General features: G+C 41.4%; 2 protein-coding genes across 4 annotated transcripts in view; one reads left to right on the top strand and one right to left on the bottom strand.

The window, feature by feature from the left end:
* Positions 1–24563, top strand: part of PRKAA2 (protein kinase AMP-activated catalytic subunit alpha 2) — a 259642-nt gene that overhangs the window by 119347 nt on the left and 115732 nt on the right. The window lies entirely within an intron of this gene.
* FYB2 (FYN binding protein 2) overlaps positions 1–24563 on the bottom strand; it is a 96625-nt gene that overhangs the window by 54877 nt on the left and 17185 nt on the right. The window contains exons 2-4 of one of the 3 annotated variants that reach the window (XM_059689416.1): positions 6053–6797; positions 2288–2500; positions 527–560 (exon numbers count right to left, since the gene is read on the bottom strand). In XM_059689416.1, coding sequence (XP_059545399.1) covers positions 527–560; positions 2288–2500; positions 6053–6797 — 992 coding nt within the window. The remainder of the gene's footprint in view (positions 1–526; positions 561–2287; positions 2501–6052; positions 6798–24563) is intronic. The other 2 variants (XM_059689417.1, XM_059689418.1) reach the window with 2 other exon arrangements.

Below are 24563 nucleotides of genomic sequence, written 5' to 3'. Positions count from 1 at the left end.
GACAGAGGCAGCAACTTTGATGCCTTCTTGAGAAGATGAAATGAGAAAATTTGTATTAAGTAGCCAGGTCAATGCATTAAAAGGGCTCAACAGTATTTGGTTGAGTGAATTAATGACCTAACACTTCCATGGCAAAATTCTTAGAATGAATGCAGCAAAAATAGAAGGTCTTTGTCCCATTACCAGTTCTGAACATCCTGCCAGCTGCCCTTGACTTTTTGTAGCCTCTAATTCAATTTATTACTATGGAAGCTGATGTTTCAATTTACTGAATCCAACTGTACAATAAATAAAAGTACCTCAGAGGACCATCTTTGCAACTTAATGTCAGCATGGTTTTTAAATGTGGTTTATTTAATCTCTCATCTAAAACAAGAGCTGCAGTTTGTTGCTTCTACATCTGCTCTTCCCACAACCCTTTGGAGAAATACCGATGCCTGGCCTGTGCTTACTGCCTGCTTGTGGGCAGGCTCAGTGGCCTCGTTGGCAGGCTACACTCCTGCACAATTAAGAAACAGGTACTTACCTCTCTGGAGGTAGGTAGCCTTCCTTCACAGCTGCTGCAAGAGCAAAAGGGAGAGTGAAAAAGAGATAGTAGCAGCAGCCTGATTAAAGCAAATTATGTTTGTGCAATGACCTGACTCCAGAGACACAATGTGGTTGGCAACTCACCTGTTCCCCAAGCCTCCCCTTCCCTGGCATCCAGATGATCACTGCCTACATCGCAGCCCTCACCCACACTTTATGGTGCTTAATCATGAGTACACTCTCTTGTATTAGACTTTGACCTCCTTGAGTACCAGGTTGTCTGTTGGGTTTCTCTCTTAATCTCATGCCTGTCACAGGGCCTGGCAAAGAGAATGCATGCTTGAAATAATGATAACATTGCACTTATGGAGCTCTTACTGGTGTGACAATAACTATGAAGTCTTTCCATGCCTCATCTCATTCATTTATCCTCACAATAATCTATATGGTGAGTGTTATTGTCATCTCCATGTACAGGCAAGGACAATGAGGCTCAGGGAGTAACACGCCCAAACTTAAACAGCTAGAGTGTGTGTGTGTGTGTGTGTGTGTGTGTGTGTGTGTGTATGGGGGGGGTGCTACAATTTACAAAGCCCGTTTTATTATAAAAGACTTACTTTGTTTTATGTCTTCTCACAACCTTCTTCCCTTTCAGAGAGATGGTTTGAGCCCTAAATTATTTAACATTTATAGACTTCCCCGATATGGAGGTGGCTGTATTCTTAACATATAATGCTAAGAGCCGTGTTTCTCTATATAGAATTTTCTTTTAGGATGAGACCTAAGATGACTTATAGTAGTGGTTCTCCAAGCGTGGTCCCTGGAGCAGCAGCATGAGCAGCCCCAGAGAACTTGTTAAAAAGGTAAATCCTCAGGCCTCCAACCCAAACTGAGTCAGAAACTGGTATGGGGCCCAGTAGTGTGTTTTAACAGGTCACCTAGGTGATTCGGATGCACACGAAAATTTGGGAACCACTGAGTTCAAGAAATTTAACCATGAAGTTGCCCAGAGCAGTCAAACGAACAACCAATGAGCTAGAAGTAGCTCGTTTAGTGCCCCGTCTGCTGGCACTCATGGTCACAGTAAAACATGTTAGCACGGTCCTCCCTCTCCTCCCCGTTTCATTAGAGCAGACAGGACAAAGGTGTTTAAAATGTCAATAGGGTGAGTCTGGAATGGGGGTGTATATGAGCAAGGGCGCCTTTATGTGTCAGAGTTAGACACATAACAGCACAGAGAAATGGCTTCCAAGGTGCCTCAGTCCTGGAAGGGACCAGTGGGGGCAGGTGGGAGCCCTTCAGTGAATTACTGCAGGCAGATTGCAGAGGCCTGAGGGACCTCCATCATGACCACAGGTCAACTTCACACTGACTGCCTCCCTTTCACTGCCTCCCCCTCGTCTACTGCACAGGCTGTGTTGACAACACAGACTTTGTGAGAAACACAGAGGCGCTCTGCCTCCCTGCCCTGCTCCTTTTCATTTTCTTCCTCTTGGACGGATTCCCAGTGATCAAATGCAAGGCTCTCAGGGGAAGCCGGCTGGCTCAGGAGCGATAAGGGGCCAATTCCCGCAGGTTTGTCATTTCACGGGCAAGCTGCCACGGCCTCTACGTGAGAATGAGCATTGATGGATGTCCAGCCCTGGAGAAGCAGTTCAGCATTGTCACCGGGCGCTCATGCGGAAAGGGAGGTGGGGGGGGGGTACTGGCCCACTGTGAGTGGTGGTGGTGGGGTTGTGAGGGCTGTGCATTTCCTCACCTTCCCTGGGGGTCTTGGGAACCGCAGCTGTCCGCCTCAGGAAGGCCCGGAGGCTCACTCCTGGAGGCTTCGGTGGCTTCTCGGGAGGAGGACCGAGGGACTCCACGGAAGGCAGTGGTTTCGTTTTGGGAAGCTGGTGATGTTTGACAGCTGGCTCTTTTTCTGAGCACAAAAAGCCACAATGTAGGTTGTCAAGTGTTTCCATTTTATGGCCTGTGGGGAGAAACTGATGAGTTGCCTTGCCTCATTCTCATTCCCCCCACATCTATACTCCACCCAGTAGCCAGAGTGTCCAGATCGAAACACGGCCCTGATCTTGTCACCGTCCTGCTGCCCAGAGGATGAACTGCCATTTCCTCAGCATGCCCTTTGTTGGCTCCCTCCTCTGGCATTTAAACAGCACATAGCCCCAATCGACATTTCCAGATTATTTTCTTACCGGATTTTATTATCCTACTTCCCTGACCTGAAGCCCAAACATCTTTCACTCACATCATTGGCTCCTCAGTTCCCAAATTGGATTTTACAGGCCTTCAAAAGCTTTCGTATATCCAAGATTTTGTTTATGCCATTCCTGGTTCCTAGAATGCTGTTCCCTTTTATCTTTCATGCCAAACTTCAACTCTTCCTTTAAGGCCCTGCTCCAATGACACCTCCTCTAAGAAGCTTTTCTTGATTGCTACCAGAAATCTAGGACTCTGTTTTATATCCCCATAGCACATTGTTAACACCTCTCCAGCAGTGTTGTGGCTTATTAGAGGGGCTGGTCTAATTTCTCACTGAGTTAGGCTCCTGTGGGCAGGGACTAAGACACATTGACCTTTCCCTAGCACCAAGTACCGGGCCCAATTCAGAGGAAATGGACAACTGAAAGGATTCTTCAGGGACTTATGGTGGGCCATAACATGGGTGCTATAAAGAGGAATCAGGATTGATCTCTGATTTCCAGGGCTTGTAGCCTAACACAGGCTTCAAGGCTGACTACGGTGGTACCTAGGCACCTGTGGATTTTGTGTCCTGGAATTTGGCAGGATAATCCCAGTTTTGCATATTTTATCCTTCTGCACTAAGCCAAACTCAACAGAAATTCCAATAATATAGATGAAAATTATATCTGCTTCTTCGGAAAATAATGCAAACTCTTATATTAACCAAACTCTTTGATTTTTGGTTTACATAAAGTAGGGGTTGATTACATGGTACAACTAAAGGACCTGACTGGTGTTTCCCAAATATACCAGTGAGACTCTCAAAGCCCTGCTGTCCTCTTCAAGTGGGAGTGGCTTCGTTCTTGCCCTCCCAGCAGGGCCAAAGTTTCTCTCTTCTGAGGCTATAATCCAATGTCAGTAATTTTAGTCTTTATCAAATTAAGGATATGCCAGTGAAAGCAAATGATCGCTTGCTTATTGGGCCCCTAATTATTCTCAGGCAGTGTGCTCGGTGGTTTACATGGGTTATCTTTTTTAATCCTCATAACAGTTCCACCAGGTAGGTAAACAAGCCATCCTTCCTCCTTCCCTCCCACATAACCCTCCTCCCATTGATCCCATCTTCTTTCCCATTTATTCATCAGTAATTACTTGTCTACTATATTCCAGGCATGGTTCTAGTGGCTGGGGATAGAGCTGATCAAGAATAAGAGCAGACACAGTTCTGCCCTCAGGAATTTTCCTTCTAATAGAAGCAGACTGATGTAAACATGTAAACAAACAAACAAGATAATTTTATTCTTATAGGATGAGACTGATGATAAACATGTAAACAGACAAGATGTGTTAGTTCTATAAAGGAAATAAAAAAGAGGATGATATAAAGAGTGCGAATCTTGGTGGTGAGCAAGTGGTCTTTAGATAGGGAGGCTAAAAAAGATTTACCAGGAAGTGTTATTTGACTTTGACCTCCATGAACCTAGTATATAAAAGTTTTTTAAAAAAGAGTTGTTTTTTTTTTTTTTTTTTTAGGAAGAGGGAACAGCAATAGTAAAGGTCCCGAGTCACAACAAAGTTCTGTTGAAGGAACAGCAAGAAATCCAGTGTGTTGACTATGGGCTAGTGAGCCAGGGGAAGAGGCAGGAGGCAAGTCAGAGACATAAACAGGGATCAAAAGAAGCAGGACCTTGAAATGAGTAGTAATTTAGATGCTATTCTAAGTTCAAAGAGATTAGAAGCAGGCAATCCATCCACCCACCTCATCAGTCCATTTCAGTCATTCAATAATTATGCTTTGAGAACCACTGAACCTGGAGCCTTGTCCTTCTAGATTCTGGGGATATGGTGGTAAACACAGTTCTTATTCTCATGTAACTTACATTTTACTAGGATAAACCAATACATAATATAGTAAGTAGGAAGAAGTGATATGACAAAAATCAAAGCAATGTAAGAAGATAGTGATGGGGTGCCATGACTATTTTAGATAGAACAGTCGTCGGCAAACTGAGGCTCGCGAGCCACATGTGGCTCTTTGGCCCCTTGAGTGTGGTTCTTCCACAAAATACCACATGCAGGCGCGCACATACGATTGAAACTTCGTGGCCCATGTGCAGAAGTCGGTTTTTGGCCTGGGCGAGTCTATTTTGATGAAGTACTGTTGATATTTGGCTCTGTTGACTAATGAGTTTGCCGACCATTGAGATAGACAAAACAAGTATACAAGACGAGTATGGATGGGAGAGTTGGAAGGGGTTGACCTCAGCAAACGTACCTCAATCAGATTGAGGACGTTTTTAGTAAAGGCCAACTTTACCCTAATTAAGTTAATAACAATGTACCTACCTATATAGTTTAAGTTTAAAAAATTTGGCTCTCAAAAGAAATTTCAATCGTTGTACTGTTGATATTTGGCTCTGTTGACTAATGAGTTTGCCGACCACTGAGATAGAATGATCCACAAGATCCACTCACATCAGGTGTACTGAACAGAGATGAAATGTTTGAGTCAGATATCAGAGACCTGGGGGAAGAGTGTTTCAGGCAGAGGAATCAGCAAGTGCAAAGGCCCTGGGGTGTAACAGCTTGATATATCTAAGGGACAACAAAAAGGCCAATGTAATGAGAGAGGAGAAGGTAAGAAAGGTAGGCAAAGACCATATCACGTGAACACAGTAAGATGATGAGTTGAATATGAGCAGGAGCCTTATGTGATACAACTTATGTTTTAGAGGATCACTGTGCCTGCTAGGAAGAGAGCAGAATATAAGAGAGCAGAGTGTGAAAGCAGGAAGATGAGTTGGACCATTGCAGTGGTCCAGGCGAGAGATGACTGTAGTGTGGAGATGGGCAGAGGGCAGAAGTGGAGGGATCCAGAACATATTTTAGTGATAGAACCAAGAGCTTGCTGATGGATTGGATACAAAGAATGAAGGCAGAGAGGAACAGAGCATGACTCCTACATTTTGGGCATGAGCAACCAGGAGGACGGTTGTCCTGTTTACTAAGACAGGGAAGACTGGTGATGAATCTGATTTGTAGGAGAGCAGATCAGGCTCTATGAAGTTAAGCAGATTGCCCAAGTTCATGCATCTTGCAAGAAGTAGAACTAGGATTCAAATCCAAGTTTGCTCAAACTGTCTCTCAATATAATTCCAGGAGATTAGTCACTTTGCCCAAACCTGAAAATTACAATTTAGCAGATGCTCCTATAATACCTACGTTTAGAGCAAAGATTACTGAGGTCACATATGTGACCTTCTCAAGTTCCCCAGCTTTAAGTTGGAAAAATGCAATGAGCTCTCCCCCCCGCACCTGTGGGGATTAGATTTCTCACCTGGATCCTGGCTGGCAAGCTCACTCTCATAGATAGGCTGGCAGGTGCTCCCCGCTGGGCTCCTCTCAGGACTGGCCTTTCCTAGGCTCTTCTTTCCTTGTTGAGAAAGCAGAAATGTGGGATCTTCTGAGGTGACATGTGATTTTCTTTGGGCCATGAAGTGCCTCTGGGAAGGAAGAGTCTGGGAGCCTTTTATTTCCAGCTGTTTCCTGGGCTCCTCTGGAGTAGTGAGCCCCGTGCTTTTCTGATCTTCTAGATGGAGAGCCCCACTTCCACAGCCGGCAAGGCAAAGGGCTGATGACATGTCACTTTTCTGAGATGAAACCTTCTCCCAGTTCTGGAGCTTGTCTCTGAAGGTACTGGCCACCTCTTTCTTCTTATCGGTTACCTTAGCGTTTGACTGATTCACATCTAAAGGCAGAGAAGCCTTCTGTGAATTTTCTGCAGAATGAGTAGACCTTCCTGGAGGTTCCAGGGAATTAGAACATTTCTGAGTATCACTCCTTGGTGCCAACTTCATTTTCTGGGGTTCAAGAGATTGGGGTTCACCACTGGAACAATATGGTGGGGGCTGATTGTGGTTGGATGAGAGGGGTTTCCCATTGGCCCAAATCCTTGTTGACTGTGTGCTTCCAATGTCACCCTTTGGAGAAACACCTGCTAGGGATTTAATAGGTCCTGGAAGGGATGGCACATCAAGCTTTTGAAATTTAGCTTGGAGCTCTTTGAAGTTTCTTAATCTTTCCTAAAGCACAAAAAAATAGAAAAGTCTCATTATTTTAGGAAACAAGCAGCACAATTAGCTGACTACACTGTGCGTGCCAAGGCTGTAAGTACCGATATAATGCCGTTGCTCACCCATCGAGAAGATCCTCCTCCTATTGTCTATGTAGGATGGAATGAAAACAACTGCATCCTCACTGAAACACTTTGGATATGTTTAATTTCTTCACAACATATTAAAACCACTTATAATGGAGACAGTATTAACAATTGCTGATAAATCTTTGGATACAAACTTTTGATCACATTGTTGTGAATGACTAGAACTCTCTTCACCTTTCAAAACTGGAGCTCTACACTCACTAAACAACAATTCCCTATCTCCTCACACAGCTCCCCAGGCCCTGGCAACAACCCTTCTACTTTCTGTCTGTAAATTTAACTGCTCCAGGTGTCTCATATAAGTGAAATTATATGTACCTGTCCTTTTGTGACTGTTATTTCACTTAACATATTGTGCTTAAGGTTCATCCACGTTATAACACATGGAAACATTTACTTCCTTTTTGAGGCTGAATAATATTCATTGCATGTGTATAATACATTTTGTTTATCCATTCATCCATTGATGGGCACTTGGGTTGCTTCTACCTTTTAGTTATTATAAATAATGCTGCTATGGACATGGGTGTATAAAATATCTCTTTGAGTCCCTGTTTTCAATTCGTTTGGTTATATACCCAGAAGTGCATTTGCTGGATCATTTCATTTTTAATTTTTTTAAGGAACCACCATACTGTTTTCCACAGTAGCTGCATCATTCCTAACTAGAACATTTCTTATAATTTTTCTATATCCTTGCAACACTTATTTACTATATATATGTATTTTTTATTTTTTGATAGTAGTCATCCTAATGGGTGCGAGGTGATTAGTGGTTAATATTTAAAAAAATATATAGTGATGGTTATTTTTAGGTCTTCACTGTCTGAAGCCACGTGAACTACAATGTTAGTGCTTGGTAAATTTTAGTCTCTATAGGAATGATTAGGAAATAGGATTATGGATTACCTCCAAGCCAATATCCCTGATGAACATAGATGCAAAATTTTTCAACAAAATATTTGTAAAACAAATTCAACAATTCAACACTATGATCAAATGGGATTTATTCCAAGGATGTAAGAGTGGTTCAATGTCCACAAGTAAATCAATGTGATACACATTAACAAAATGAAGACTAAAATCATACGATTATAGGTGTAGAAAATTCCTTTGATAAAATTTAATATCCATATATGATAAAAACTTTCAACAAAGTGAATACAGAAGGAACATACCTCAACATAATTAAGGCCATATATAACAAACCCAAAGCTTACATCATATTTAATGGTGAAAAGCTGAGAGATTTTTTTCTAAGATCAGAACAACACAAGGATGTTCACTCTCATCAGTTTTATTAAACACTAGGGGCCCGGTGCACGAAGATTCGTGCACTGAGGTTGGACGTGGGGGGGGGGGTAGAGGGGGGGTCCCTCAGCCCGACCTGCACCCTCTCCAATCCGGGTGTTTCTCTCTGTCTTTGCAATCATATGAGCAAATTGTCCAAGACCCCCAACCCAGTTTGGTTTGTTGCTCACAGAATAATAGAGGCATTTTTTTTCTTTGCTCCATTGGTGGAGATTTCCTGGAAGTTTTAGTATATCTTCCCTTTAATTTTTCCTAGACACTTTGATTTTACTTATGTCTCTCACCTTTGCTTTCCCTCCATCCCCAATCACAACAGTAACTTGCTCCAGGCTCACTTTGCTCTAGTGTCTAGGACAGGGGTGGGCAAACTTTTTGACTTGAGGGCCACAATGGGTTCTTAAACTGGACCGGAGGGCCGGAACAAAAGCATGGATGGAGTGTTTGTGTGAACTAATATAAATTCAAAGTAAACATCATTACATAAAAGGGTACGGTCTTTTTTCTTTTTTTGGTTTTATTCATTTCAAACGGGCTGGATCCGGCCCGCGGGCCGTAGTTTGCCCACGGCTGGTCTAGGAGATCCATCTGCCACCAGAACTACAATTCCCAGCATTCCTGGTGCTCCCTGAGCTCTGGGCTTCCACTTCTGGTCCTGGGGCTGCCATCAGAACTATGATTCTCAGCATTCCTGGTGCTCCCCACACTCTGGGTTTTCCCCGACCGAGGGAGTCACATCCCCACAAGCTGCTGGCTCTCTCACTCTGCTCTGTGTATGCAAATTACCCACCATCTTTGTTGGGTTAATTTGCATATTCACTCCTCATTGGCTGGTGGGCGTGGCTGGTGGGCATGGCTTGAGCATAGTGGAGGGATGGCTAATTTGCATGTTTCTCTTTTATTATATAGGATAGTATTGGAAGTCCTAGCCAGAGTGATAAGGCAAGAAAAATAAATAAAAGGCATGAAAATTGGAAAGAAAGAAGTAAAACTGTCTTTATTTGCAGATGACATAATATTAATATAGAAAAGCCAAGCACTGGCTGGGTAGCTTAATTGGTTAGAGCATCATCCTGATTCATCAAGGTTGTGAGTTTGATCCCTGGTCAGGGCACATACAAGAACCAATAAATGCATAACTAAGTGAAACAACAAATCGATCTTTCTTTCTCTCTCTCTCTCTCTCTCTTCCTTTCACCTTCCCTCCCTCCCTCCTTTTCCTTCCCTCTCTGTTTCTAAAGAACTCAGTAAATAACAAATTTAATTAGAGCTTAACACCAAAAGAAGAATTTCAAAAAGCCCAAAGACTCCACCAAAAACTGTTAGAACTAATAAACAAATTCAGTAAAGTTGCAGAACACAAAATCAACATACAAAAATCTGTTGTGTTTTTATACACTAATAACAAATTATCTGAAAGAGAAATTACAAAACTATCCTATTGACGATTGCATAAAAAAGAATAAATACCTAGTAATAGGAATAAATTTAACCAAGGGGGTGAAAGAGCTATACCTGAAAACTATAGGACACTGATGAAAAAAATTGAAGATGACAGAAAGAAATGGAAATATATTCTGTGTTCCTGGATTGGAAGAATTAACATTGTTAAAATGTCCATATTACCTGAAGCAATCTACACATTCAATGTGATCCCTATAAATTTTTTAGTGGTAAAAATTTAATGGTATTTAATGGTATTTTCACAGAAATAGAAAAAATATTTTTAAAACTGTGTGGAGCCACAGAAAACTCCAAATAGCCAAAAAAAAAAAAATGTCTTGAGAAAGAAAAAACAAAGCTAGAGGCACTATACTCCCTGATTTAAAACCATATTACAAAATTAGAGTAATCAAAACTGCATGGTATTGGTATTTAAAAAGACACATAAATTAATGGAAAAGACTAGAGAACTTAGAAATATATCTACACATATAAAGTCAATTAATTTACAACAAAGGAACCAAGAATATACAATGGGGAAAAGGACAGTTTCTCCCATAAACAGTGTTGTTATAACTGGACAACCACATGCAAAAGAATGAAAGTGGACTTCTGTCTTACACAATACACAAAAATCAACTCAAAGTGGAATAAATACTTGAATGTAAGACCTGAAATCATAAAACTCCTCGAAGAAAGCACAGGCAGTAAGCTCCTTATAATTAGTTTTGGCAATGACTTTTTGGATCTGACTCCAAAAGCAAAGGAAACAAAATAAAGAATAAACTACATCAAGCTAAAAAAATTTCTGAACATCAAATGAAAATATCAACAAAATGAAAAGGCAACCTACAGAATGTGAGAAAATAGTCACAGATCATATATCTGATAAGGGGTTAGTATCCAAAATATATAAAAACTCATACAACTCAATAGCAAATAAAAAATTCAATTGAGAAATGGGCAGAAGATTTTTCCAAAGAAGACATACTGATGGACAACAGGTACATGAAAAGGAGCCCAACATTACTAATCATCAGAGAAATGCAGATCAAAACCACAATTAGATATCACCTCACATCTGTTAGAATGGCTATTATAAAAAAGATAAATAACAAGTGTTGGAGAGGTTGTAGAGAAATGGAACTCTTGTTGACTGTTGGTGGGAACCTAAATTGGTAAAACCACTATGGACAAAAGTATGCAGGTTCCTAAAAAAATTAATAGAACTATCATTTAATCTAGCAATTCCACTTCTGAGTATTTATTTAAAGAAAACAAAACACTAACTCAAAAAGATAGATGCACCCCTGTGTTCACTGAAGCATCTATATATATATAAAAGCCTAAGTGACCGACTGGCTGACTGGCTGGTAGTTATGACATGCACTGACCACCAAGGGGCATATGCTCAACACAGGAGCTGTTGAGTGACAACAACTTTGAGTGCCCTCTCGCACTCTGGGCCCCCTCGCACTCTGGGGGGTGTCGGACTGCCGATTTTGGCCTGATCCCTGCAGGCCAGTCAGAGGGACCCCACTAGTGCACAAATCTGTGCACCAGGCCTCTAGTAATTTATAATAGCCAAGGTATGGAAACAGCTGCACTTCTTGGACTGTGTGTCTAGTTCTCTGTCATTATTTTGTCAAATAGATTTTCAATTTCTTGCTTTCCCTTCTCCTTCCAGCATCCCCATGATGTGAATGTTGGCATGCTTGAAGTTGTCTCAAAGGCTCCTTATACTGTCTTCATTTTTTTAGATTCTGTTTTCCTTTTATTGTTCTGTTTTTTGCTTTCTTATATTCCAAATTGCTGATTTGATTCCTGGCTTTACTTTCTGTAGATTATTCATCATTTTATTCCCTGTAAATTATTGTCATTTTAGTTAGTGTAGCATTCCTTTCTGACTGGTTTGATTTTATGATTTCTATCCCCTTTTTAAAATGTTGTTAAAGTTCTAAGTTCATAGGCATCCTTAGAAATACTGTTTTGAACTCTGCATTTAGTAAATCGGCTGTCTCCATTTTGTTTAGTTCTTTTTCTGGAGTTTCTTTCTGTTCTTTAATTTGGGACATGCTTCTTTGTTTCCACACTTTGGCAGCCTCCCTTTGTTTGTTTCTATGTACTTTGTAGAGCTGCTATGTCTCCTGTATCCTGAGCTTTGCACAATGGCCTTATATAGTAGGTGTTGTGTAGGGCCCAGTTGCATAGCCTCTGTGATCACCCAAGCTGGACACTACAGATGTGCTCCCTCACCCCCCACATGGCCTGTATTCACCCAAAGAAGCCTGCACCAAAGCATATCATAATTAAAATGCCAAAGATTAAAGACAAAGACCAGAATCTTAAAAACAGCAAGAGAAAAGCTGTTAATTACCTACAAGGGAGCTCCCACAAGACTATGAGCTGATTTCTCAACAGAAACTTTGCAGACCAGAAAGGAGTGGCAAGAAATATTGAAAGCAATGAAAATCAAGGACTTACAACCAAGATTACCCAGAAAAGCTATTATTTAGAATTGAAGGACATATAAAGAGTTTCCAGATAAGAAAAAGCTAAAGGAGTTCATCATCTCCAAACCAGTATTAGGGTCTACTTCAAGAAGGAATTGTCATGGGGATGTAAAAAACAGCATAGGGAATATAGTCAATAATATTCTAATAACTATGTGTAGTGTCAGATGAGTACAAGACTTATCTGGATGATCATTTAGTTAGTTATATCATGTCTAATCACTAGGGCGTACACATGAAACTAATATAATACTGTATGTTAACTGTAGTTGAAAAATAAAAAAAATTAAAAAAAAGGCAGTCTCCTGTCTTCTCCTGTCTCAAGACATCCCAGTTATGTTTCACTGTTTTCCCTTTTTGTACATGAAAGACAAGGAGATACTTTAGGCTTGCCTGCTCAAAAACATGGTGATCAATTTAGACCTTAAGGCAGGGGTCCTCAAACTTTTTAAACAGGGGGCCAGTTCACTGTCCCTCAGACCGTTGGAGGGCCGGACTACAGTTTTTTTAAAAAAAAAACTATGAACAAATTCCTATGCACACTGCACATATCTTATTTTGAAGTAAAAAAAACAAAACGGGAACAAATACAATATTTGTGTTTGCATGTGGCCCGCGGGCTGTAGTTTGTGGACCCCTGCCTTAAGGCCTACAGCTGGCCTCTGTGTCAAAGGGACCCCTCCTTGAGTGCCATGCAGCCACAGCTATGCTAGTGCAGATATTAAAATATTAGTTTTAGGTTTTCTTTGACTGTATTTGTACCTCATGTTGTAAAGGCTTTGTGGGAATAACATCAGACCCAATATTTGTCTGTGTATAGACCAACTTCTTATGAAATTTTAATATTGTCTCCACCTAATGCCACTATTTCTAAATGTAACATTTTGAATCTGGCAACTTTGCATTCCCTGAACTGATAAGTCTGATCTTGATTGTATTTAACTCACAGACCAAGTATTAATCCTGAGTTGACTCAAAGGAAAATCCTTTGGAAACACTGAAATAATCTGGTTTTCGAATGGTTCATATCTTAAATCTTTAGAAGGACATTATCAACTTGGATACCAATCCCTCTGAGGTTAAGGTCTCTGAACCTAAGCCACTCCCACAGGCTAAATCTGCTCAAACAAACTGAATTATTCATTCTGACCAGAGCTGGTATATTAGCAAAGCTCAAAACAGCCAATATTGATACAAACAGCAGATACGCCTTTGGGCTTGCTCTTGAGTTTGGAATGCTGTGGAAACAGAGGTATTTTTAACCTCATCTGGAAAACCAATAAAACATAGCACTTATGTAAAAAGCCTATTAGAGGATATTTGATTCCCAAAAGCTTTAGTTATTATAAAGATTCCTGGACACATGAAAGATGATTCAAAATTAGCAGAAGGAAATGCAATGGCAGATCAAGTTGCAAAATTTCTGTGATGCAAAAGCCAAAGCCACAATTAATAGCTTCAGTGTCTTCCAAACTGACCTTAGAGAAATCAGTATGAAAAAGACAGCAATGAGATTCCTTAACTAAAAAGCAAAAAAATGGCTGGGAGTTGGCTGTAAATACCATTAAGGATTGGGTCTCTGGTGTGGACTACATAAGAGACAGTTTTATCAGAAGCAATTCGAGAAATTTTGACTTTTCCTTTTCGTGAGTTAACTCATTAGGATAAATTATTCAAAGGGGCCATCAGTATTTCTGGAATTCTCTCTTCAAAAACTGCCTGAAACATATACAAGAAATGTCTTGTTTGTCACAAACATAATCCTAGAAAACCTTTATATAGCTCAATGAGACATTTTACCATACCTTCTTCTGGGTCTTGGGAGACATAGCAACTTAATTTTATTCAATGACCTCAAGTTTCTGGATGCAGAAATGTGTTAGCAATGATTTTCACATTTTCTCATTGGGTTGAAGCTTTCCTATGTAGAAAAACACTACTCAAGCAGTAGCAAAAACACTTTTAGAACCCTCCGTGGGATCTTCCCCTAGAACTGCACAGTGACGGCAGAACTCATTTCACAGGACAAATATTAAAACACGTGTGTGAAATTTGGCTATTACAGCATTTTCATTGTACCTGCCACCCCTTATCTTCTGGGCTGGTAGAAGGGACAAATGGAATAATAAAAACTCACTGGTAAAATTTACTGAGTGTCTTAACTTATCGTGGCTAAACACTCTACTGATTTCACTAATGAATTTACGTTCTGCTCCTTTTGGACAACATAACTTGTCTCCATTTGAGATAATTACTGGCAGACCTATGAAATTGATTTCCTGTCAGAAGGATTCAATAATAGTAAAAGGAGATATAATGCCATACTGTAAAATTTTTATCTAGAAGATTTGAAACATAACACCAAGTTAGCAGAGGAATCCTTCAATAACAACAGACAGACTGATGAACTAAAATGTGATCTCTGACCTGGAGTTTTTGTATACTGGGAGACAAATCTACACAAAGAATCTATAGCCCAGAAGGAAAGGGCCATATTGGGGTTTTTTTTGACAGATACTTGGCTGCTAAAACGTATTGACTCATAGAGTCATATTTCTCATTTAAAAAGGGTGGATCACCTCAAACAAAGATCCCAAGACAACCTTAGAATGTTAGGTAAATAATTTTATATTTCTGCTTATTCCTTTTTGTTATTCTTTTAATGGAAATGTTTTTATTCAGTGGGCTTTTACTTTTGCTTAACATAAAAGCCAAAGTAATTGTTGAGTTTATGGTCAAATACCTATGTCTAATACTTCAGGTTTAGTTTGGTGGATCCTCCCTCCCCCCACCAAAGGGAGTGATCAAAAAACCTTATAAAAATTATTATTGCCCAGCTGGTATGGCTCAGAGTTGAGTGTCCACCCATGAACCAAGAGGTCATTGGTTTGATTTCGGTCAGGGTACATGCCTGGGTTTTGGGCTCCATCCCCAATAGGAAGTCTGTGAGAGGTAGCTGTCAATGATTCTCTCTTATCATTGATGTCTGTCTGTCTCTCTCTCTCTCTCTCTCTCTCTCTCTCTCTCTCTCTCTCTCTCTCTCTCCTTTTCTGAAATCAATTAAAAAATTCTTTAAAAAATTTGATTACATAACAAAATCAAAGTTCAACTTTAAGTTCAGCTGATATTACATGAAGAACACCTGACAAATGCCCAGCCAGTATGGCTCAGTTGAAGAGTCATCCCATACTCCAGAAGGTTGTGGGTTTGATTCCTGGTCAGGGCACATACCTAGGTTGCAAGTTCAATGCCCAGTTGGGGCATGTACGGGAGGCAACCAATCAATGTATCTCTCTTACATCGATGTTTTTTTCTCTCTCTCCACACACATACGCTCTAGAAGGCAAAAATACCTGACAAATGGTTTATTAACACTACCATGGAAACAACTGCTCATGGTTTCTCCTTTTCCTATAATGCTACTGTTCACACAGCCTTAAAGACAGCAAATAGTGAGAATCCTGGCAAAACCACCAGACAACTGGACAATATGCACAAATTTGGATGAATTCGTATGGTTAACTCCTGGATAGTGACATTTAAGCTCTTCAGCTTCTTTATGTTGCAAACAACCATCCATGTAATTCTGTTATAAACTTAAAAAGTTCTCATTGGTTGGAGACAGACTAGAGAAGATGATGTGGGATTTATTGGGTAATCCTAGTGAAACACAAAAGCTATATGGTATAGACCTCTGGCCTTGGCCACTCCCAGGTTGGATAGGGAGATGCACTATTTAATATCCATGGGTTCAAGGATGCATTCACCCTTTAGTCTCCTCTACTGTTTGATCTATGATGTTTTCTGAAAGAATAATCCTGATCAGAAGGGGGAAATAAGAGAAAAGATAGGGAATATATGAAATGGACTCACTTTAAATAAGCTGCTAAAAGTATCAACATGAAGGGAGACACAGGAGGAGTCTATTCTTTTTCTAACTAGAAGCTGGAACTTTTTTGAACTTTCCAGTCTTGTGTCAATGCCTGGATATACATCTGGACGTCCAGGTATCTCTCTAATTTCTCCCTGAAGGACTTATATGTCCAGGTAATCAGGTATGCTTTCACATGACATCCATTATCCAGACGACCAGGGCATGACCAGACCTCCTGGCACGCATCATCCTGCCAGTCATCTGATTGATAACCATCCTGGACCAAACCTAGAGTTAAGATGGCATGATGGATAATTCTCAAGAATACTCTTTGCTATAAGAACTTTAACTTTTCTTTCTTCTTTGGAACACTTCTGGGTTTTTGCCTGGCTGTGTTCCCAGTCTGCAAACTCTAAGACCCTTAAATAAATCTCTATCATTTATTTCTAGCAAAGCTTCCAGACTCTTGAGTTTATTTTACAAGTTATTCGGGGGATTAAATTAATATGCACACATAAAGTACTTAGGAGACATAATGAGTACTTATTAAATTTTAGCTCTTGTTATTATAGGTGATTGTTGAGGCCATAGAACTGGATGGGATCACACAGGGGAATGTGTGGTGAGTTCAGGGCCATGGGACAATAGCAGAGGCCAATAAAAAAAAGTCTGAAAAGAACAAAGAGGTATGAGGTTAATCGGGGGAGAAAGAGAAGGGGTGGGTGGTATTAATGAGGAATTGGTGCCTGGCAGTGGCAAGTTCAGCTGAGAAGTTCTGTAAGATAAAGATAGAATTGGTCAAGATGGAAACCTTTTCATGGAAATTGCAAAAGAATGTCATGGCAGACACAAAACTGCACTGGGCTCTAGAGTGAATGAAAGGTGAGGGAATAAAAAAAGTGACAGTAATTTTTCTTTTAGGAAGCTGTCATGACAAAGGAAGGAGAGAGGAGTAATTAGAAGGAAATTTAGGGTCAACCAAAAGTTTTGTGTTTTTTTTCAGGTAGGAGAGATTTGAGCATGTTTATAGGTTGATGGGAAAGAACCTATGGAGAGACTAAAAAGGGGAAAATGATTAATGCAGCAAAGTCCCACAGGGGATAAGGAAGAGAGGTTGGGGGTAATGAACAAAAGTAGAAGCACTGGCCTTGAACAAGGGGATGGGCACGCTGTCCAGTAAACCCACCACGGCTGATTAGATGGCCTTCTGTGTGCTCCCATATTACCTTGTGCTTATTTCTGTCATCCCTTTAATCACTGTCTATTGGTCTATTTTGTGACAAAGCCTGTTGTGTCTTGGACAGTCTCCCTACAGACCTCCACAAGGCTGTTCTCTTACCTACGTTAGGTTTATGTTTGGTCTCCTTACCAGAGATTCTAGTTGCCTATCCAAATTCTATTTCCCTTCCTTGTTTAGTCACAAACTCTTATAATGGCTGGGGCAGCGATTTGTCTAGATGCCAACTAAATTTCCCAGCCTCACTTCCAGAGAACACTGACCATTAATACGTTAGCAGAAGTCACTAGGTTCATTTGCTAGAAAATCTCAGTGGAATATACCCTGGAATATAGAGGAAAGAGCTGGAGGTCTATATTAGTTTCCTAGTGTTTCTGTAGCAAGTTACTGCAAATTCAGAAAAGCCTAAAAGCTGAAATAGAGATATTTATTATCTTACATTTCTGGAGGTTGGAATCCGAAATGGGTCTCATGGGAGCATTTGAGATCTTGCTTCCTGGCATGTGTCATCAGTTTGGCTCAAATAAACCCATGGGGGAAAAGGGAGGGGGTCTCACTGGTCTAAAATCAAGGTGACAGTAGGGCTGTGATCCTTCTGAAAGTTCTAGAGGAGAATCCTTTTCCTTCCCTGTCCAGCTTCTGGAGGCTACTTCATTTTTTGGCTTGTAGTCACACATACTCCAGCCTCTGCTTCCACCATCACATCTCTGCTCTGCCCCCACCACATCTCCCTCTTTCCCTTGTAAAGACCCTGTTATCCTATTGGACCCACCTAGATAATCTGGGGCATTCTCTGCATCTCAAGACCATTAACTTAATCACATCTGCACAGTCCCTTCTGCCTTGTAAGGTAACATATGCACAAGTTCCAGGGACATCTTTGGGGGCCATTATTCTGCTTAACAATAAGTGCAACAGGTAAAGGCACCTAGGGATGGTGGAGAGAGTGCAAGAAACCTGTGATCCTGATAGACTCATCTATCGCCCTACTTCCAGAGTTCTTATGTAGGAAAACAGTAGAACTTTTTAACTTAAGCTATTATTTGGGGGGTAGAGGTGGGAATCTATTTCTAGAAGCTACATACACAATTTCTAAAGGATATATCTTTCATGACCACTCTGTATAAAACAGCAACTCCTCTACTCTCTTCCTACGTCATCCTGGGAGCAGACTGGCTTCCTTCACACTTTCTAGTGAACCTTCCTCAACACAGGCTGGGAATGTCAGAACTGCATTTCCCAGGCACTTTCATCTAGAATTTTCCCAAGCAGAGGTAGCTGTGGGAGGCATGGGAAATGAGCACAGGAGGGTGTGGCCACTCAGGGAAGGAGCCAGTCCTCTGGGGAGGAGCCACTCCTCTGGGGAGCAGCTGAGGCAGACATTCCCATGCTGTGCACTGGGCAGATCAGTGGGTTCCCACTGGGGCAATACCATGTAGATGCTTGATTTTCCCCTGAGCTAGAGCATAAAAGCTAATCCCCGCCCCTCTGGAAATTCCTGAAATAACCTATTATAAATCCCCCTTTTTTTTCTTCTCCAAATGGCAGCAAGAGGTTTGTTTGTCTACAACACAAAACACTGAACAATACATCCTGGTTTGCTTTCCCTCATAGCACCTATCAGCACTGATTACACTGTCTATCTCCCTCCCGCAGAATGTAAGCTCCTTGAGGACAGGGACCTGAGTCAGGATATGTTCACTGATGTAGCACAGCATTGAGAAGTATATTTGGCCCATAGTGGGTGCTCAATAAAAAATTGGTAAATGGATGAAACCTTGCTTTACAAGTCTTTCAGCATCCCTTTTAGATCAGTACAACATTTTACTTGTGCTACTTCCAATACTAGCCTCTGTTTGATGAATGAATCAGCATGCCAAACATTTAGAAAAAGGAGCAGGTTCACATAATTTGTGAACTGTAACTACAGAATTAAAAATCCCCCCACAAGGATATCTTAGAATACACACAGAAACAAATTATCTAACTGTTATAATGGCAGATGATAACCCCAACATAGACTTCTGACCTGGGCTGGGCAAGCTGCAAATACCTCACAGGGAAGTAAAGGTCAGAATGGTTCCAGAGATATTGTGGAAACAACCTAAGATAAAAGACATGGTGTCCTCTAAACAGAAGAGAGTTATCTCTTTGATATGGAAATTAACCAAGAAGGTAACAACCAGCCAAGAGAAACAAAAGACATTGCTATTTCAGAAGAATAGGGAGATCAGTGTGAAAGTTACAAGTCTAAATTTCAGTTTTTTAAATGTAGTAGTATTACATATACACTAGTGGCCCGGTGCATGAAATTCATGCACGTTAAAAGGGAATTAATTAGAGGAAATGTTTTAATATTGCTATTTGTCCTTTCTCTATAATAGAAGTGTCATAGATGAAAGAAAATTTGTAAAATGTATATGAAAATCTTCCTCCTGTCAGAGTCTGGGGCACACCAGGGACCCAGAGTCAAGTCCCCGCCCACTCACATGTCCCGCCAGGTGGAGGGCGCAGCCTGAGGTCCCCCATCAAGCCCCACCAGGCAGGGGGCACAGCCTCAGGTCCCCTGGACCGGCACCACTCAGTCTCAGGTCCCTGCTGATCGCTCATTATGGGAACGCCACCTCTGCTGTGGGCACAGCCATCTTGTGACAGCCTGATGGAGTGAGGGTCAATTTGCATATTACCTCTTTATTATATAGGATGGATGTACTTAGCCAAACCAGGAGGGAAAGACTTCATCAAACAGAGGCCTCTCATTTAATATTTATTTTATAGGAACCTAAGGAATAATAATAATAATCGTAATAATAACAGAAGTAGGCATTGTATGTCTATTTGACATATATATGCCTTATATGACATTACCACGTGGCAGGCACTGCTCTAAACACTTACTTTATTTAAGCTTTAAGTTTAACTCTGTGTTTTTCCAAGATATAAACCCAGATATGTAGTGAGGCACCTAGAGCTTAAGTAACTTGTCCAAGGTCACACAAGGAAGGGTCAAGCCTGGGCTTCAAATTCATACAATCAGGATCTGGAACCCATGCTCTATCTTGGACTCCTTAAACTTCAGAATCTGTTGGTGGGTCTAGAAATTTGGTGGTGGGGGGTGGGGCTACTATTTTCAGAAATAAAGCTAATACTTGATCAAGTGAGCACAAATACTGTAATACTAGCTTCTTGGGAAGTATATTTTCCCTTTGCAAGTTTCAGAAAATTAATCATGTTCTGTTTTTCCTATCTTCATCATTCTTAGCAGCAACCATTATGCGCATCTTAGTCTCCACAATAACCGTGGAAAGCAGGTATGGTATTGCCCCACAATTTATTAACTTTCCCAGTTTACACAGTTTGAAAATGGTATGGGAATTTGAATCCAAGTGTCTTTGTCTCTAGGACTGAACTTAACTATTCTGCCAGTATACCTCACTTACAAATTTAACTCTACCTCATAGATATTTCATAATCAATTTTGTACATGTCACACTTACTTTAGAAATTATGTAAAAAAAATGTACCTCTAACCACATCTTTTAAACAAACAAATGAAACAAATAAACAAATAAAAATCTCAGGAAAGCAATTTACATTTGCATTTAAAATACTCTCTCGGGCTTTAGTTATTGATTCTGAGATGAGCAAAACATTGGATCTAATATAATTTGGATAGTTTTAGATTTTTAATAAATTATATTGCTACTGTGACCATGCACCTTGGGTTTTCAAGGTAGTTCTGATTTCATGCAATTTAAAAAGTGATAAGAAAATGCAGAACTAGATAAAATACAATTTAGTGTTACACCCTTTCAAAATGGATCTGCAAATGATCATAAATTCTGTGTCAAATCACCTGTCCTGATTTCTGGTTTATAACATACTAGAGGCCCAGTGCATGATTCATGCACTGGTGGGGTCCCTTGGCTTGGCCCTGAGCCCTCTTGCAATCTGGGACCCCTTGGGGGATGTTGGAGAGCTGGTTTCAGCCCAATCCCTGCAGGCCAGGCTGAGGGCCTGTAGTATGCATATAAGATCGTTGGTTAATCTCTTCCCGCCATTTTCCCTCCCTCTTTCGCTCTGAGATTCATCAGTCTGTTCCACGCTTCCATGCCTGTGGTTTCTGCTCTTGCATTGAACATCTGCCCCCTGGTGGTCAGTGCATGTTGTAGCTACCAGCCAGAGGGTTGCTTAGGCTTTTATATATTTAGATGGTACAGACAGCTGCTGCACCCTCTCACATTTAGCCTGATGTGGCAGGCTGCTGGGTGAAACTCTCCTATGTCACAGCTCCCTGAGCTTACTCACACCTACAGCAGCACACATCGCACAACAACGCAAGCTGCAGTGAGCAAGGCCCACACCTGCTCAACAAATTAGTAGCTATTCAGGAGGCGAAAGTCATCATAAAAATAAACATAAGTACCAAAAGGGGAACACACCGTTTTGATGCAGATTTCTTGATTTAAAAAGAAAAGAAAGCCAACTCACTTTTGATTTTCTGCAAGTTGCTGAATATTGCCCTATGTATGGCAACATAAATGGCAGTGGTTTACCACACAGTAAACATTCTCCTTCTGGTACAAGAGTGCAGGAGCCTTAAGAAAAATGCAAGCTCAAAGTCCAAAGCACAGAAAAGGCAGCAGAAGACAAAAAAATTATGAGCCCAGGAGGAGAGGCAGCAATAGCTGTCAAATCTTGCCTAAGATGGAGAGAAATAAAAGGTCATTAAAAACAGCATCCTTCAGGAGTAAAAGGGCTTTGATCCAACCTTCACTACTTCAAGGGCCATAGTAATGTCCAAACAGTCATGTTCCTGGTACCAGTGATTCATTCTGAAGCCCCCAGGAAGCAGCAGGAACAACAGAGCATAGAAGTGCTGTTTGAAAACCTCCCATCTGACCTCTGAGCAGATACAGGATGGAAAGGTTAAAAGCTTACATCATAAAGGTGTGAGAAGCAATAGCTACACACCCCATTACCCATCAGGTCAAATCAGAACTCTTTTCCATCCTTCATGTTCTTCTAGAGCTGTGACCTTGAGCAAGCTGCTAAAGCTCTCTGCACCTGTAAAATGGGGCTAAGAATGCCCACCACATGGGACTGTCATAAGGTTGCAGGTAAGTGTATAAAAAGCCTGGAAAGTGTCTGGCCCAGGTCAGTGCTCTTGGTAAGACTGCTCCTCAGATGCAGTATACTAAAAGGGAGGTGCCCCAAATTCACCATGCTACCAAACACCTCTCCAACAGCCATGGCACTGCCCACTGCTGATTTCAAGCCACCCACACAGTCCTGTATGGTCCTAATGAGAGCACCATGCCTCCCTCACAACACCCCATCTCATGGATTAAAGCTGCCTGAATCCCCAATCCTTAATGGTGGGCAGCAGTTAGCGATGACTCTCCCTGAAAGGATAGGTCAGCACAATTTCTATCCCTGTTCATCTTGGTCATCATCAAGCCTGACCAGAGTGGCTCAGTGGTTGAGTGTTGACTTATGAACCAGGAGGTCACAGTTCAATTCCCAGTCAGGGCACATGACTGGGTTGCAGGCCCAATCCCCAGGAGGATGGTGCAGGGGCAGCTGATTAATGGTTCTCTTTCATCATTGATGTTTGTATCTCTCTCTCACTCTTCCTTCCTCTTTGATATATCTATCTATCTATCTATCTATCTATCTATCTATCTATCTATCTATCTATCTATCTATCAAGCTGGCCCACTAACACAGGTCCTTATGTCCCACAGATCTCTCTCATATGCCCAACTGAACACCATTTCTTACCCTTCTCTCATCTCCCCATCCCTTCCACTGAGTAGTCTGGAACTCCCAGCCAGTGGTTAGCAACATTCCCTCATGTCCTCAATCTCTTCTATGAACATGCCCTTCACTTTCTTGCTCTGATTCAAACTGGTATCTCCATGAAGACACCGATTCCCCAGATGTTTTCTCAAGTGTGGATATTTCTTCCACACTCCTCACTCCTGGCCAGGAGGTGGGTAAAATGTCCTCTTAGCTCCTCGTTGTCACTTCCACAAAACTTCTCCTTTCTAGGAAACACCAACTCCTTCTAACAGTATTCCAAACCAAACCCCCTGCTTCCTCCTGCCACCATCTACATCCGTGGTCATTCTTCTCTTTATTTATTGAGGATTTTAGCACCTGCCTCACTCCTCTCCCTCCACTCCCTTGACAATGAGCAATTTAGAATCCATCTAGAATAGATAATCCTTCTAATAGCCTGGGTTCATTTCTGATGATCTTGTCCACCCCACCTCAGCTGCAATGTCCACAGACACACCTTAGACTTTGTCATTCTCAGTAGCTGGACCCTCTCCAGCAGATCAGTTTCAAAGATCCTGCTCTTGGATCACCACCTCCCATCTCACCCACTTGCCTATTCTGCCACCCCACTCCAGCAAACCATTGGAGTGAGGTGACAGAATTAACCCCTGGGCCTCAACAGGTCTTTCCTGTCTACTACCCCTCGCCATCTTCATTTCTCCACACACCCAGATTAGACCCCATGGATGATCACCAAAATCACTCTCTGGAATATATCAACTCTTCTGCCTCCCTCCCACTTCCTATGTATTTGTGCCTTGGTAAGAGTACATGTGCCTAGAATTCTAACCCTGGTTAAACTTTCCTCCTCTTCTTTATTTGACCCTGGAGTGCACCCATGGTAGCTCCCACTGTGCAGTGTGTAAGAGCTGGAATCATCTAGTAGAGCAGGAGCATGCAGGACTCATAGTCCAGGTCAGGAATTGTGATTTTGTCCAGTAGTCATTGGGAAGCCTGGAAAGGCTATGAGCAGGAGAGTGACACACTAGGTAACCCAGACTCATTCAAGGCGCTGTGCCTCCAAATCTCTTTTGGTGCTTCTGTCACTATGCCTAGGCACATGGCATAGATCAGCAATATGTGTTCTTCTGAATTACAACGAGCTGATTAGAAAGTATTTGGATGTATTTATGCATGGAGGAAGCTGAGGAAAAATTAGAAGTAATTCCAGACCAAAATATCTGAAAGGTGCCTTGAATTCTTAGGTTCCATCTCAATCTCTTACTCTGTCTCCAGGCACTGTGCCCAGCAGCATGCACACATTGTTTCCGTTACTGTGACCCTGGGCTTCTGAGCTGTGCCCTTGAAGATGGAGACAAACCCGAGGAGCAGAGCTTCTGAAGCTTGCTCAGGTCACACAGCTAATGTGTGTCGGATCTGAGCTGGGATCCCAGCCCCAACACAGAA

This window comes from Myotis daubentonii, chromosome 3 (genome assembly GCF_963259705.1).
Source record: "Myotis daubentonii chromosome 3, mMyoDau2.1, whole genome shotgun sequence".
Classification (NCBI taxonomy): domain Eukaryota; kingdom Metazoa; phylum Chordata; class Mammalia; order Chiroptera; family Vespertilionidae; genus Myotis; species Myotis daubentonii.
The sequence above is the reverse complement of the archived record's forward strand: the minus strand, read 5'-3'. Positions and strand labels throughout refer to the sequence as shown.